The sequence below is a fragment of the Eurosta solidaginis genome, chromosome 4 (assembly GCF_040869045.1).
Source record: "Eurosta solidaginis isolate ZX-2024a chromosome 4, ASM4086904v1, whole genome shotgun sequence".
Lineage (NCBI taxonomy): Eukaryota > Metazoa > Arthropoda > Insecta > Diptera > Tephritidae > Eurosta > Eurosta solidaginis.
Window position 1 is genome coordinate 245,497,966 of NC_090322.1, and position 15,085 is coordinate 245,513,050.

At 37.6% G+C, this 15,085-nt stretch overlaps 2 protein-coding genes across 6 annotated transcripts in view; one reads left to right on the forward strand and one right to left on the reverse strand.

Moving 5' to 3' along the window:
• Positions 1-2,082: 2,082 nt before the first annotated feature.
• On the reverse strand, positions 2,083-6,058 carry LysRS (Lysyl-tRNA synthetase). Of its 2 annotated transcripts, none has more exons than XM_067785415.1 (6): positions 5,902-6,058; positions 4,179-4,490; positions 3,622-3,847; positions 3,417-3,557; positions 2,400-3,347; positions 2,083-2,277 (listed from the first exon to the last, which is right to left on the reverse strand). In XM_067785415.1, the coding sequence occupies exons 1-6, from the start codon at positions 5,931-5,933 to the stop codon at positions 2,188-2,190; spliced, it is 1,749 nt and encodes a 582-aa protein (XP_067641516.1). In that variant the 5' UTR covers positions 5,934-6,058; the 3' UTR covers positions 2,083-2,187. The 2 variants fall into 2 exon arrangements, with proteins under 2 accessions (XP_067641516.1, XP_067641514.1); XM_067785413.1 differs by lacking the exon at positions 5,902-6,058 and adding an exon at positions 5,476-5,816.
• A 507-nt stretch (positions 6,059-6,565) lies between these two features.
• The window catches only part of Hecw (Hecw ubiquitin protein ligase), a 69,370-nt gene continuing 60,850 nt past the window's right edge, over positions 6,566-15,085 (forward strand). For 3 of the 4 annotated variants that reach the window (XM_067785406.1, XM_067785405.1, XM_067785408.1), the window contains exons 1-5: positions 6,566-7,609; positions 7,674-8,930; positions 9,001-9,483; positions 9,971-10,788; positions 10,875-11,041. In XM_067785406.1, the coding sequence (XP_067641507.1) occupies positions 7,057-7,609; positions 7,674-8,930; positions 9,001-9,483; positions 9,971-10,788; positions 10,875-11,041 (3,278 nt within the window). In that variant the 5' untranslated portion in view covers positions 6,566-7,056. The remainder of the gene's footprint in view (positions 7,610-7,673; positions 8,931-9,000; positions 9,484-9,970; positions 10,789-10,874; positions 11,042-15,085) is intronic. The other variant, XM_067785407.1, reaches the window with a different exon arrangement.

The window sequence follows — 15,085 nt, forward strand, 5'->3', positions numbered from 1 at the left end:
AATAGACTAAAATTACGGATTTTTACCTGCCCCAGTCAGCCACAAAAATCGAACTGTAAAAACCACCCTCGGTTCTGAATGAACACACCGCACATACACATAACTAAGCATCAATTTTGGTAATACCTGCTCATGTACCTACGAACTATAAATACATGACAAATTACAACAACAGATCAGAACGAAAATCGACACTTGATGATGGCACAACGCCGAAATCGGTTTGTCTCAAAACCAAATTCGACAAGGGATGACGGAAAATCTTTCCAATATACATCACATCCACACCAGCTTTAGTAAGTTTACGAACATATTACAAATTATCACCCAGTTCTGATACTAACAAACGTCATTCATTACAAACTGCACTCCTTTATTACTAAAACCACTTATTTGCCCTGCATCGTTAGCAGTAAGAGTTTGAGTCTTTGGCAACGTCAATGAAAACGGGGTTACCTAGTTTCAAGAGCTTTTTAAAATATCATTTCTCATTTGCTAAATGGTCACTGTCTCCTGAGTCTAGTTTAAATTTCAATTTTGAATTTTTTATCTCTTTATGTTCACTTCCACGGTCAGCAACAAAACATATGCGTATAGATTTATTGTTCTCAACTGCGCATCGAACGTTAATATTACGACAGTCTTTAGCCTTATGGCCCACCTTTTCACATTTAAAGCACTTTCTTGGAAATTTCGAAAATTTCTTGGAAGTCTTTTTTACTAGAAAACGTCGTATTTTCAATACAATGCATTTGTTGACGATTACATATCTTAATTTCGCCTGCTAAAAATCTTTCTTTTACTAGATTGATAGTTAACTTCGCATCACTGATATTTTGTAATGCCGTCACAAGAGGATCGAACTTCTCTGCCAAGGTTAAAAATAATTGTGCCAATAGATTTTCCTCATTCATTGTAGCACCCGTCATCTTTAGTTGTCTCACTAAATTTTCGAATTTATTTAAATGAGCTACCACAGAGTCATCTTTAAGAAATTCTTCTTTTGCCGCATCATCAGTTGGAAGGTCGCCCGTTAAAACTTTCGCTAACCCGCACGCATCGAGATGCATTTTCACTCTAAACTGCCAGTCATCGAAACCGATTCCCGAAAACTGCGATATACCGTGATCCTTTAAATCGTCCATAACGTATCAGTATTCACGTAACGCAGTAACGATTCTTTATTAATAAAAGAATAATAATCAGTTCACGATAAAGGCGTAATATGTATTTAATGAAGTAGGAAAATCAAACTGAAAAAATATCACAAATATTTTTTTCTTTAAACAACTAAAATTACAAAGATTGCTATGATTTATGTACATACATTTGAATATTCAATCATTGCTACGATTAAATGTATTTCAATATAATTCCTTACGTAAGTTTTACTTTATATGAGCTATAGGCCTTACACACAACGGTATCTTTCAAATAAATATTATGCCTGTGGACATAAGTACAGAAAAACAAGGAGGTATCCCATTCGTGTGTATGCGATTTGCAACGGGTCGAGTCCGTCGTTTTACGTCGTTTATATGTATCATTGTATAGCTCTTTTGTCTTCATGTGGACTTAGAAAACCAGATGAAACAGTCATAGAATCGAGTGGCAAACACACGGAACGAAAATGATATTAGGTTGATGTGGACTTAATAAAGTTACTACGGCTCGATTTCTGCCTACCATAATGCCAACATTATCTGTTCCTTATCCCCCCAAGTTTTTTAAATCTAGCCCAAATTCATTCAATGTTCTTAAAATTGAGTCTACATGGAACTATTTATCAAGATTTTCTAAAATTTAGAAAAAAGCTAGAGAGCTAAAGAATTTCTAAAAAAAAGCTTTTAGCAATATTTTAAGCCAAGCGGAGAAAAAAGCTAAATCTAGCTTGAAAAAAATCTACAATGGCAACAGTGGTTGGTATTTTAGTCGCCTCTAACGACAGGCATTCCTGTCGCGGGTATATTTCTAGCCCTCTAACCCGCTGGGGGTAAGGCAAGTCTGAAATCACAGAAGGGTTTTGATGAACGGATTAAATCGATAGATTTCCCAAAAATTTAATGAAAGAAAAACAATACATTTAAAAACCAAATAAATATGTTTATTCTCTTTCTTATTTTAACTTTATTGTACTGCATGTATTGAGTTTCTGTATCGTAATAAATATTTAGAGCGCACAAACATTTACTTCTTTTCGTTTTCCGCGAAGTTGTTCACTTCTGGCTGTGTGCGGTTAGCCTCCTCTGGTTTCATAGCAGGGAAAAATAGCACCTCCTGAAAAAAATACGTATATAAAAATTTGTTCATGTTTAGGTGTTATAATTAAAAAGTAAAAAAAAGTTAAACTGAGTAAGGTTGTTAAGAATATCCCAGTATATCGCAAAACCATGACTAACCTTAATGTTATTAGTATCTGTGAGAAACATAGTCAAGCGATCAATGCCTAAACCCCAACCGCCTGTCGGTGGCAAGCCATATTCAAGCGCTGTACAGAAATTTTCATCAATCAATTGTGCTTCATCATCGCCTGCCGCCTTATCGCTAGCCTGTTGGGCAAAACGTTCTCGCTGTACCATCGGATCGTTCAATTCTGTATATGCATTACACACTTCTTTCTTCATAACAAACAATTCGAAGCGTTCCGTTAAACCTGGTTCACTACGATGATACTTAGCCAACGGTGACATTATTTGTGGATGTTCACAAATAAATGTTGGGTTTATACAAGTTTCTTCAATAAATTCACCCACCAATTTATCGAGTAAACGTGCCGTTGTACGTGGCGGCGGACATTCGATTTGATGCTTAGTACATAGTTGTGAAAGAAATTCAGTTGTCTTAGAATTATTAAATTCTGAAGCTGATGGAAATTTTACGTTTAGTTTTTCTTCTAAGCTTTTTATCATTGATACTCGTTTAAATGGTGGTGTAAAGTCAATTTCTTCTTCTGGCCCTTCGGCACCTTCGGGATGGTATTTTATTTTATATGTACCATGTATAGCTTTCACCATGCTTGAAATCATATTTTCAGTTATTTCGATGAGATCATTGAAATCAGCATAAGCCATATAGAATTCACATGTTGTAAATTCTGGATTATGCGTTAAATCGATACCCTCATTGCGAAATTGACGTCCAATTTCATAAACACGATCCAAACCACCAACCACTAGCATTTTGTGATATAACTCAGGTGCTACACGCATATATAAATCCATATTTAAATCGTTGTGATGCGTTATAAAAGGTTTAGCAGTGGCTCCTCCTGCAATCATATTCATCATGGGAGTTTCGACTTCAAGAAAACCCATGCGATCGAGAAATTGTCTTACATACGATACGATCTGTGAGGAATGTAAAAAATATTACATTTACGTAATTATTAATAGACAAATATTTTTCCACAAACTTACATTCGCGCGTATTTGGAAGGTTTCTCGTACTTTTGGATTCATAATCAAGTCTAAATATCTTTGTCGATAACGCGTCTCCTTATCCTTGAGACCATAATGTAAATGAGGCAACATATGTAAGCATGGTGAAAGTAGTTTAATCTGTTAGGTAAAATTATGTTTTAATTTTTTAATCAACTCTTTTTTTTTTTATATAGAACGTTACCTCTTTAGGTACCACTGAAAGTTCGCCTTTTTTAGTTTTACCCGGATAGCCTTTAATACCTATTATATCACCACGTCTTATCTTGGTTGTATCTAATTCAAATGCGTTTTCGTTATGATACAATTTAGCATTGGCCATCACCTGCAGCTTAACGCCCTCACCACGCAAGTCATAGAATATTAGTTTTACACCAGATTCCCGTATCGCGTGCACGCGGCCCGCAACGCTACAAAATGAAAGAATAGTCACAACCTAACAAGATATTAAATATCCTCGAAAGAGGTTACAGCACATCATATGAATAAATCCAATGTATGATGTTATCTTTGTAACATAGATATAGGACAGCTTTACGGGACATCACATCAGATGATATGCATTTCCATATGATGTGATGGCAAGAAAGTTCACATTTAACAACTGATGTGATGTAATTTTAAATAGAGATAGAAAAATTTATGTATATAGTTCTATCAGATCTTATACAAAATTACATCATACAATGATATCACAAATAATAGCAGCAGCGATTTACATAGTAAAATTTACGTACTTACCTCAGCGACACATCCTCCAGCATTTCGCCTTCTTTGAGATTCTCATATTTCTTAATGAAATCTTCTAAGGAGATACTAACATGAAACTTATGAGGGTAAGGATGTGTTTCTGGTGACTTTTTCAATTCAACAACAGCTGCTGAGCGTAGTTTGAAATACTCGTTCGGTGAAATCTCCTCCTCCGTTGCTGCTGTCGACTTCTTTTTTATTGTACCGCTATCATTATTAGCGTCCACCGTTGCTATTTTTTGTGCCTCTTTTTCAGCTTTTTCTTTAGCTTTCTGTTCAGCTTTTAAACGCCTTTTCAACTCACTAAAAATATAATAATTTAAAATTTTAACGAATATTAACCTTACCTGAGTGTGCTTTATATCAGGAAGAAGGAAAGTTCGAAAGAATGCTGTCGTTCTTGTCGTGCAGAGTAAACTAATTAAAAAAAGCTTGTTCAAAAATTACGATGTGACCCCACAAGCCACTTTCATCACCATGTAAATAACCCATCGGGTTAGGGGGCTTAGAATACACGCGCGGTAGGCGAGGCGACTAAAATACCAAATTGATTCAAGGGATTGTGTAGCGCAATCCTATCAAGGGGATGCTAGCGCTAGCTTCTCCATGTATATATAGCTTCTCCAACCCAATTGTCAACCTCACCTACCTATAGCGAATCCTACGAGGCTTTGGCGACCCCGAACTCCTGATGGATGTAGGAGGTGGGAGGGCGGGCTGGCCTAGAAGGGTTCATGTGGTCATACCAAATGTTTCCCGAGATGGCCGGGCTAGTACCTTTATGGTGCTTGTTACTGGAACGAACCGTATCTGCATCCGACAAAGGACCATCAACATCGATAACAAGGCCGTCGGGGAGTGTTCTTATCGCTACAACAGCAACACCAACAACAAAAACAACATGACCATTTAACAAGTTTCTCAATTGCGTTTTTACTTATAACTGTTTTTATCTCTAGTTTCTAACGAATTCCGTCCACTTTGGTTTGACTTGAAGTTGACAAGAGTACGGACAAGTGAAAATATTAATATGTTTTGTTGTAATGAGAAAAAGACCCTAAAGATTTTTAAAGAGCTTTCGGGATAATTCCTAGGCCAGATATGAATATGGGTCATTAATTCGCTAAGGCCCTATCCTCACAGGGACGAAAATGAGCTTGATAAGACCGGTTGCTTTTGTTGTAAACACAGAATCACTACCAACTTCTTGGGAAGTGTTGACTAGGTGCCAGTTCAGTTTAGTCGTCCATTTCGGCAGTTTTACAAAATAGCATTTAAATTTCCTTACAGTTTTGTACGTTTACTTGGTATCTCAATATATTTTGTGGAATGAAAATATCTCGCTTTTGATGCCACACTCTGATCAGAAAGATATGCTGGCTTTTCATGACGTTTAGAAGAAAATCCACGTAACACCACATGCAACTGGCGAAATTTAAGAAAGTTACTATTCATTGAGCACATTGCAATGAATAGTTTCATGTCAACTACGCATGCGATTATTGTTTTCAGCTTAATGTCAAAGCCATATTATTCATATGCTGATGAAGTAAAACTATTTTATAAATATTTTTCAACTTAATCCGAGTACTGCAATTAGTTTTGCATGTGTTTCAACATAACCATACATTTGACCTACGGTGGATTTGGTGGCACTACCCAAATATGGAATAGCTTTTTACCAGCTTCTGCAGTAATTAAGGTCCGCACTTACTTTTTGGAAAGTTCACCGGTTGCTGCGGACATTTCTATTTAGTTTGTAAAAACAATTTTTTTTTACAAAACCAATGATAAAATACAGATCCAAAGATAATTCCTCAATGAAAATACAACAAACTTGCGTGTTCAAGAAACGTCAACGACGTAGTCAACAGTCGTGGCCAGAGGGTTTTACTTATTGGCATAATGGGGATAGTAAACAAAAGCGGAATAATATTTGAAAATCGATTTAAAGACTGAAACACATGCACAGCGGCTTCACACGCCGCAAATGGGGCTGCTGTTTGATTGTTTTTTAAAAACAAGTGCGCGGCAAAGTGGATATATATAGAGGTAATTTTGATCGAGATGAGATTCATAAATTGTTCTCAACTCTACAGTGAGCCCTCTTGTGTATCTATCCTCTTTGATGGCGTTGGAAAATCAAAGATTTTCACGGATACTTACGAATTTTTATGCAGATCGAATCAAAATCTACTCAGCTGTCAACTCACGATGTTGCATCAAAAATCTTGCGTGTTCGGACTTGAACAGAACAGCAACATATCTGTTTTTGCTAAACAGATTTGTGGAAATTATAAAACATTCTACACCCTGTGCTTTGCTTCATGATACGCTGGCCTACAACTTTGGAAAAATATAGAAAGTTTTTGCAACTATTGCGTGCAAAATTTATAAAAGTGCCTAAAATGGAGGAAAATATTGAAATATATATTAATAAAAAACTGAATAACGATGTGCTGCAAGTGCTGTGTAATACATTAATGTAAGGCAGTAATAGTTGAAGAAAAAAATGAGCAAAACAGGTTCAAATAGCATAAAAAATTTGGTGCGGAAGTAAAACAAGATAATGTAATATTAACGGTATAAACCTCTATTAACTTGATAAAAGTAAAATATAAGCTTATAAATGATAACATTATTCATTTCTTGAAAGATTTGTAAAATTATGTAGGAATATTGCGAAATTAAACCTAATTAGACCAAATAGAAAAATCTATAAAACTGCGTCCTTTGGCCCGTAACCGTTTTCAAACAAACAATTGAAGAAGGGATGTAAGACAAGGGAAATAATTTGCAGAAAAGAACGGGAAAGCATAGAATAAATAAATGAGAGTTTTAAAACGTGAGAATATCGCGAGCAAAACAAATGACAAAAAAACGTGACTTTCCTTTCGCAGAGAGTGATAAGCAAGAACTAACTAGTTTAATTATACTAGCAAAAGAAATGGGGCATAGAATTAATGGTGGAGATGGAAATAGCGGTAGCAATATCGTTGGTCGTAGGGTGGGAGATTACGACAATGTGGCGGATGAAGAAGAGAGTAACAACACGTTTTATGAGGCAGTCAGTGAAGCGGATCTTTGCTTAGACACGCTTAAAATATCGCATGACGTCACATTTGTATGTAAAATACAAGCAAATGAGCTACCGAATGAAGAACAAGTCGATGTTGAAGAGGCAGAGGAGGTGGGTGCATGTTGTTTACCACTACAGGTAACAAATGCTATTGACACTGAATCTGATTCAGGTGTGGCGGTGGTAGAAGAGGTGGCGGCGGTGGCTGATACAAAAATTGCGATTTGCGCGGCTATTGACGCTGAGACCAGTTGCACTAACCAAACGAGCGAGAACGCGGAAGCTAATAAAGAGCCGGTTTTTGAAGATGGTAGTTATGCAGTACAAACTAAACGCAACAAAAGTAAGAAATGGTATATAAATATTTGTATGTATGTATTCTAAATTGATAATTTTGTTTATTGCAGAATTGAAGGAATTAAATAGGATGAATCAAACAATTATGCCTGTTGACCTCTTAAAAAAACATAAAGGGCGTCAACAAACATTGCTTACAACAAAATCTTGCGAAACCCCAGTGACTACTTCACTCTCGCCCACCAATTCGAATAGTGACAGTGGTAGCGTAGGTGGTGGAGCTCGTCGCAAATCATGGACACTTTCACCACAAAGTGGTGATTCAACACCACAAAGCGGTGCAAAGAAAAAAATAAAATCTAACGTAAAATCGCCTACAGCGCCTTTATCCTCCATTGCGGCTGGAACAGAAAATCTTAACATATGGGTTGCTCGTGAGTGCTATGAAACTGTACCAGCAGAAACGGTATATGAAGTTGAGGATGATATTGTAACTATAGATGATGAAGAAGCTGCGGTCGAAAGTTTGCTGGGCGCAGCAGCTGCCTTTCAACCTGGTATTACTAACAAAAGTGTGCAAAGAAGACAAAAGCATTTACGACAACCACACCATAGACCATTGGAACGTTCGTGGCCGCCGCGTGGTATTGGAAAGAATTTGCAAGGTGACGTGTTTAAATTTGACATACTCGATACAGATGAGCCCATAGATGCAAATGGTGGCATAGATCGCAACTCTACTGATGGCTATAGCAGTGCCACAAGCAGTACAAATAATTCCCCGCTATTTTTGTTAAACAATTCCGTTCCTTCCTCCACTAGTCCACAATACGAATTGCCTGCTGGCACATCAACACAGACACCCGTAAAATTTAAACCTTTAATTAAGAAAAAAATTGGGCCGGATAGCTATATAAACACAATTTCAACTAAAAAGGTGTCAGCCTGCGAAACTTATGATTTTCATTCTTTTCCTGTAAAAGAGAATGTCTCTGCAGGCTTTGGCAATGCTTCACCCATAAATCAATTTCCACATTTACGCCAACATAGGCCCTTAACGCGTGCTCTATCGAATGGGAAAGCTCTACATAATAATACTTATTATGATGATTTAGCAGTGGGTGCAACACATTCGTCACTCTTATTGCTTTCGCCAAAGCGTCAACGTAGTCCACCGTCTGGCTATTCATCACGGAGTGCATCTCCTTTGGATGTTATTTTAAGTCCGGAAACAAGTAAGCCATCTACTCCACAAGCACAATTTAAATTGTGTGCTGCAAATGTGAGTAGTAATGCTGCGTCTATGTCACCCTCACAACATATACGGCCACAACAAAGACTTCTAAAACGTGCTGGCGGTGGGGTAGGTAAGTGCATATATGTACATACATTTGCCGTAAATTGGCGTTCATATACTTTTCTTTACACACTTTTCAGATGCCAATCTTATATGCCCACCAACCCCTACACACCACGCACGACGTCATCAACGTTTACAATCAAACGCCTCTGCATATGCAGCACAAACTGATGATATATATGCTGGGGAATATAATTTGTCGACTGTTCCAAAGTCTCCGCCTATCGCATTTGGTGTAGGCAATGGTTCCGAAATGAATATTATACCCACAACGGCGCAACACACAAATGGTGGTATAGAAGATGCTGATGATATGAACGGTGTATCAAGTGACGCCTGCAGCACACGTTTACCATCAATTCCTGAGCGCGGTGCTGTTGCAGGTTACCTTCGTGGTAGCGCTATTTTCGGCGAGGCTGATGGTGCTACAGAACCTTTACCACCCGCATGGGAAGCACGTATGGATAGTCATGGACGTATATTCTACATTGATCATACAACACGTACAACGTCATGGCAACGTCCAGGTACCAATAGCGGTCCCAATCTAAGTGGAGTTGGTAGGTCAATAGTTCATACTACAATGCTATAATTAAACAATCTTTGTGAATGCGGCTAATACTTCTGCTCATTCGTTTCAAAACAATTTTGACAAGGAACTCCATTAATTTCACAATATTTATGATAAGTTATTTCGAAAATATTACCTCAAAAAGTTTAAAACAAATTTTCAGCCGCTAAGGGGTGCTCTTTTAAATTTCGTATATATATAGCAGATTACACCCAGAGTTAAAAAAAAATTGTAGATTTGTGATGCATATTCTGCTTAAGCTAAACTTCAGTTATATAAATAATGGTAACGTTGAGCATAGTGCACCTGTAAACATAACATAAGTAGAGTAATATATATATAAACTTTTTTTATATATTCGAGATGTAAATTTGCTTCGAAGTGTGAAAACGAGCATAAGTCTTGCATACACAAAAATGCTGTTGAACTCATAAAAATATATATATTTATTTAAAATGGATTTTCCTCCCTTCAAGGTCGTGAGCATCATCATCGTCAACAGTTGGACAGACGTTATCAATCCATACGACGTACAATTACAAGTGAAAATCGTCTATCGAACGGGTCTACTTTTAATGCGAATGATAATTGTACACCCAATAACACTGCCAATACATATACTAATGCAATGCACAATCAAAACACCCCAAATAATAATAACAATAATAATTTAGGCACGCTTAATTTATCTGTCCATCCCGCTTTTGTAATGCTCTGTCGTCCCGACTTCTACTCAATGTTACACACAAATGAAGATGCCCTCTCTATTTACAATAGTAATCCGGCATTAAAACACATGATTATACGTATACGTCGTGATAGAGAGTGCTTTCAACGTTATCAATATAATAAAGATTTGGTGGCATTAGTAAATACATTTGCACAACTTAATCGTGATTTACCTTCATGTTGGGAGACAAAATTAGATCAGTGTGGTAAACAATTTTTCATTGATCACAATAATCGGAGAACATCATTTATGGATCCACGTTTACCTATCGAAAGTACGCGTATAGTGCGTCAAAGGCCGCCACAACATCCCACGCACCATTCACCACAACTTCCATCACACTTTCAACATTCACACCATCGGCAGCAACAAAATCACCAAAGCGCACACTATGATGTTTTCGATGGCAATTTTGTGTCTTCCTCTGGTGTACCTCCTTTACCGCCACCACGACCGACAAGCACTCTACGTTCAGGACCAAATAGTGCAATAGGTGGTGGTGCTGTGGGTGGTCTTGGTAATTATGAGCAGTGTAATGATGTGCCTGTTGCTTACAATGAAAAGGTTAATTTGCTTGACATTTTTTGCATATTCCATAGAATTTTTTACTATTTTTACTTATTTTTTTTGTTTACATGTTGGTGTGTCAGGTGATAGCGTTCTTACGTCAACCAAATATTTTGGAAATTTTGCGTGAACGACACGGACAGAATACAGTTTCGCGTTCATTACGCGAAAAAATTAATATTTTACGTGTAGAAGGTGTGCCAGCTTTGGAGAGGTTGGGTCATGATTTACAATTAACCATTTTACTAAGGTAAGTTATGAATTCCTTAATAGCTTGGCATCCTTACTCGGATAAAATCACCGTTCCGAATTTGAAAGTAAGTAAATAAGTCACAAGGCCTGGCGGCCACCGTGGTGTGATGGTAGCGTGCTCCGCCTATCACACCGTATGCCCTGGGTTCGCACCCCGGGCAAAGCAACATCAAAATTTTAGAAATAAGGTTTTTCAATTAGAAGAAATTTTTTCTAAGCGGGGTCGCCCCTCGGCAGTGTTTGGCAAGCGCTCCGGGTGTATTTCTGCCATGAAAAGCTCTCAGTGAAAACTCGTCTGCCTTGCATATGCCGTTCGGAGTCGGCATAAAACATGTAGGTCCCGTCCGGCCAATTTGTAGGGAAAATCAAGAGGAGCACGACGCAAATTGGAAGAGAAGCTCGGCCTTAGACCTCTTCGGAGGTTATCGCGCCTTACATTTATTTATTTTTTAGGTAATCTCCCCGTCTGAAGCTTTGTTTCGTTTGAAATGGCTCGCAGAGGTTCTTCCCAACCCTAATGAAACTAATGGTGTCTGACAGTCCTTTTCAACTAAAAAACTATCGTCAAGCTTGTTTGTGTATTATTGGCTTGCCATTTTTAGTGGTTGTAAAGAATCATAAGTATGGAACATCGCGCTAATATTATTTCAAACGCCGCTATGTAGTCATCATCAGGCAATTTCGTAATGTGGGATATTTTCAGAGGCTTCAGGAGATATCAATTTCAAAATCCTCTTGTTTGAAAACTGCAATGTCTGCCATAGACCAAGCTGTTGCTATTTGTTGGTTTGCTGGTGTCAAGCTTGTGTTATTTTTTTTATTTTAGTAATTTTTGCGCTATACAGAAGCATGCAAAATAAAGCTAGTCTAATTTCAAGTTGTGATTCTTCTTGGTGCTAATTTTACTTACTTGAAAATGTATTATTTTTGGCAACTTCACTAATGTATCGACCTACAATTAGATCACACAGATAATTAACCACATCAACAACAGCAAATAGCGGAACGAAAATTTCTTACTTCCAAGTATTTCTCACATTTTTATTACAAGATAAAATGTCATTAACATTTTAGTATACATTATTTGATATAATAATTGACTATTGGATTAACTGCAGTGTCACCTGGTACACGCCCACAATTTTTTACACCCAATTAATTTGTTATCTATAAGAAAAAGTAAATGAAAACACTAATTGTTACCACAGAACAAGGCTAAACTGTTAAACCTCAATAAACTTCCTGTTCGTTATGAATAAGTAGCGCATTTAGATTAGAAGTGGTTCGAGGGGTGAAGATGGGGGTGGGAGATCCGTCCTTATTTTAAAGTGAAGTCATCTTCAGTTTAGACCTGTGAACTGGCATGTAGAGTAGCGCCAGGTGACTAGATAACGTCAAAATAGGCATCCATATCGAACCCTTACTTGTGCAATGTCAAGTTTTGAAATTACCTATGTTGTTATTGTTGTTGTTGTTGTTGTAGAGATAAGGACACTCCCCGATGGTTGTGGGAAGCATTATCGATGTTGATGGTCCTTTGTCGGATTTAGATCCGGTACGTACTGGTAACAAGCACCTTTAAGGTATAAGCCCGAACATCTCCTGAACGATTTAAAATTACTACAATGAACCTACGAGCCCATCCATGAGGAAAGCGGGATCACCAGAGCCTCGGCTGCTACGGGTAGCTGAGGTTGACAATTGGGTTAGAGAAGCTATGAATTGCGCTTGCATCCTCTTGAAAGGGTTGCGCTACACAATCTCTTGAATTTAGTCGCCTGCCGCGGGTGGTTAAATGTTGGCATTGCGAAATCCTTACACCGCCTTAGTTGGCAGGCTTCGTGACGCCTCTGATTGGATTAGTAATTCGCTTGTTGGGTTAATGTTAATAACCGCACCATTTCAAGAGCAAACTTTATTTGTCAAACAGAACCGCAAGTTATTCTTAATGCATACATATACTGATGCACATATATACATACATTTAACTGGATTCGAACAAAAAGCGGTGTACGTACATAAGTTCGTGCTGCATGAATGATTTTGTATTTAACTGTGTTATGGCTAAACTTTTGTGGCAAGGTTAATTAATATGTATGTATGTGTGTATTATGCGATATTCGCCAACAAACAAGGTTGTTAAAAAATTTCCATTAAATGCCAAATATTATTAGTTGTTGTTGTTGTTGGAGCGATAAAGACAACAACAACAATAATTAAATATTATTAGTCGTTCTGATTAGGACTAAGTGTTCTCATTCGCATTAGCAGTTTCAATTTGTATTACATATTTACCTTTCAATATTATTACACTTATTAAGTAATTAAATAATTACAATGTACGCTATTAATAAAGCAATGTCAATGCACTTTCGAGCAATATACAACTAGTGTGAAACAGTTTAACGTTCTCGATAAATTTCTGTACAACCAGTATATGGGAAGGTTCGAAACGGATCTAAAAGAAAATCCTAAGGCCTTTTGGAATTTTATTCGCTCCAAACGTGGCTCTTCTAATATTCCCATTTGCGTGCACTTTAATGGCAAGGGCGCCCAATCTCTGGATGGTTCTGTTGAACTCTTCGCTGAATTCTTTAAATATAATTTTGAAGATGATGCTTCTCTTCCGAATCTGCTCTCGGCTGTCACTGAACGATTAGATTTTGGATCGCTCACGATCTCCAATACCGATGTTGGCAATGCTATGTTAACACTAAAGTCGTCGCTGAAATGCGACAGTGATGGCGTCTGCGCGTATGTCCTGAAGCACTGCAGTGAATCTTTATGTTCACCTCTTTGCTACATCTTTAATTTGTCTCTTTCATCTGGCATTTTTATTGATAGATGGAAATGTGCTTCGATAACACCGATTTTCAAAATCGGGAATAAAAACGATGTTTCAAACTATAGGCCCATTGCTAAACTTACTGCTTGTTCGAAGCTTTTCGAAAAAATAATAAAAGATGAATTATCATTTATAGTCAAACGCATTGTTGAACCCAATCAACATGGTTTCTCCTGCGGACGCTCTACTGTCACTAACTTGGCATCTTTCTTTCTGTATATCCGCATTCAAAGATGGATCTCAAGTTGATGTTATATACACGGACTTCTCGAAGGCCTTCGACAAAGTCTCTCACCAGATTCTCTTATATAAACTTGAGTGTATTGGCTTTCACTCCGTGTTTTTACGCTGGTTGAAATCCTACCTGACGAATAAACTCTTGTGTGTTAAAATCGAAAATCTTAAGTCCCACTCATTTGTCGCAACATCTGGAGTGCCTCAGGGCAGTTTTTCTGCTATTTGCTGATGCTCTTAAATTTTTCCGTAGAATCAATGCACCTTCAGATTCCTGCCTTCTGCAAAGTGACCTTAATAATGTGGATGATTGATGTCGCACCAATAATCTTCTCTTAAATGTTAAAACATGCTTTAGTATGTCTTTCTCAAAATCCATGAGCTCCTATTCTTCGTTGTACTCTATTTCAGGCATCCAGTTGGCGTCAGTTAACGAACATGTTGATCTAGGTGTTGTCTTCGACTCAAATTTCATATTCACCAATCACATATGTTACGTGCTCACAATGGCCGTATACTAAGAAAGCCTTATATATCGTTAGTGCGCTCCAAACTAGAATATGCTTCCAATATCTGGAACCCCATGTACAGCAATCATTCGGTCAGAATAGAAAGAGTTCAAAGAAAGTTTGTCCGTTTTGCTTTGAACTCCATACATTTTGATAACCCGCTGCCTTCTTATTCTTCTCGTTGTCAACTGATCAATCTGCAATGACGAAGCGAGGAGAACCGTGTACTTGGTTATGTTTGTGGGCTCTTTGGACTGTGTGACTTTTCTTGCGAAAATATCGTTTAATGTGCCGCAAAAAAATCTGCGCGCTTTCCTGCCTTTTTATTTCAGTTCTTGTAGAACAAATTACTTTCATTTTAGCCCGATTTTCCGCGCCCTTACATAATTAAATAAGCTCTCTACTGGATTAAATATTGATTTTTCTGCGTCCAGAGATACATTCAAGGCTTTCA

Excerpts from the sequence above, each read along its gene's own strand:
- LysRS (XM_067785413.1), bottom strand. The coding sequence starts at position 5,669 with ATGAAACTATTCATTGCAATGTGCTCAATGAATAGTAACTTTCTTAAA. Across the intron at positions 4,491-5,475 it reads CCAAGTAAACGTACAAAACT|TGAGTTGAAAAGGCGTTTAA; the intron begins GTAAGGAAATTT and ends TTATATTTTTAG. Across the intron at positions 3,558-3,621 it reads TTTCAGTGGTACCTAAAGAG|ATTAAACTACTTTCACCATG; the intron begins GTAACGTTCTAT and ends TTTACCTAACAG.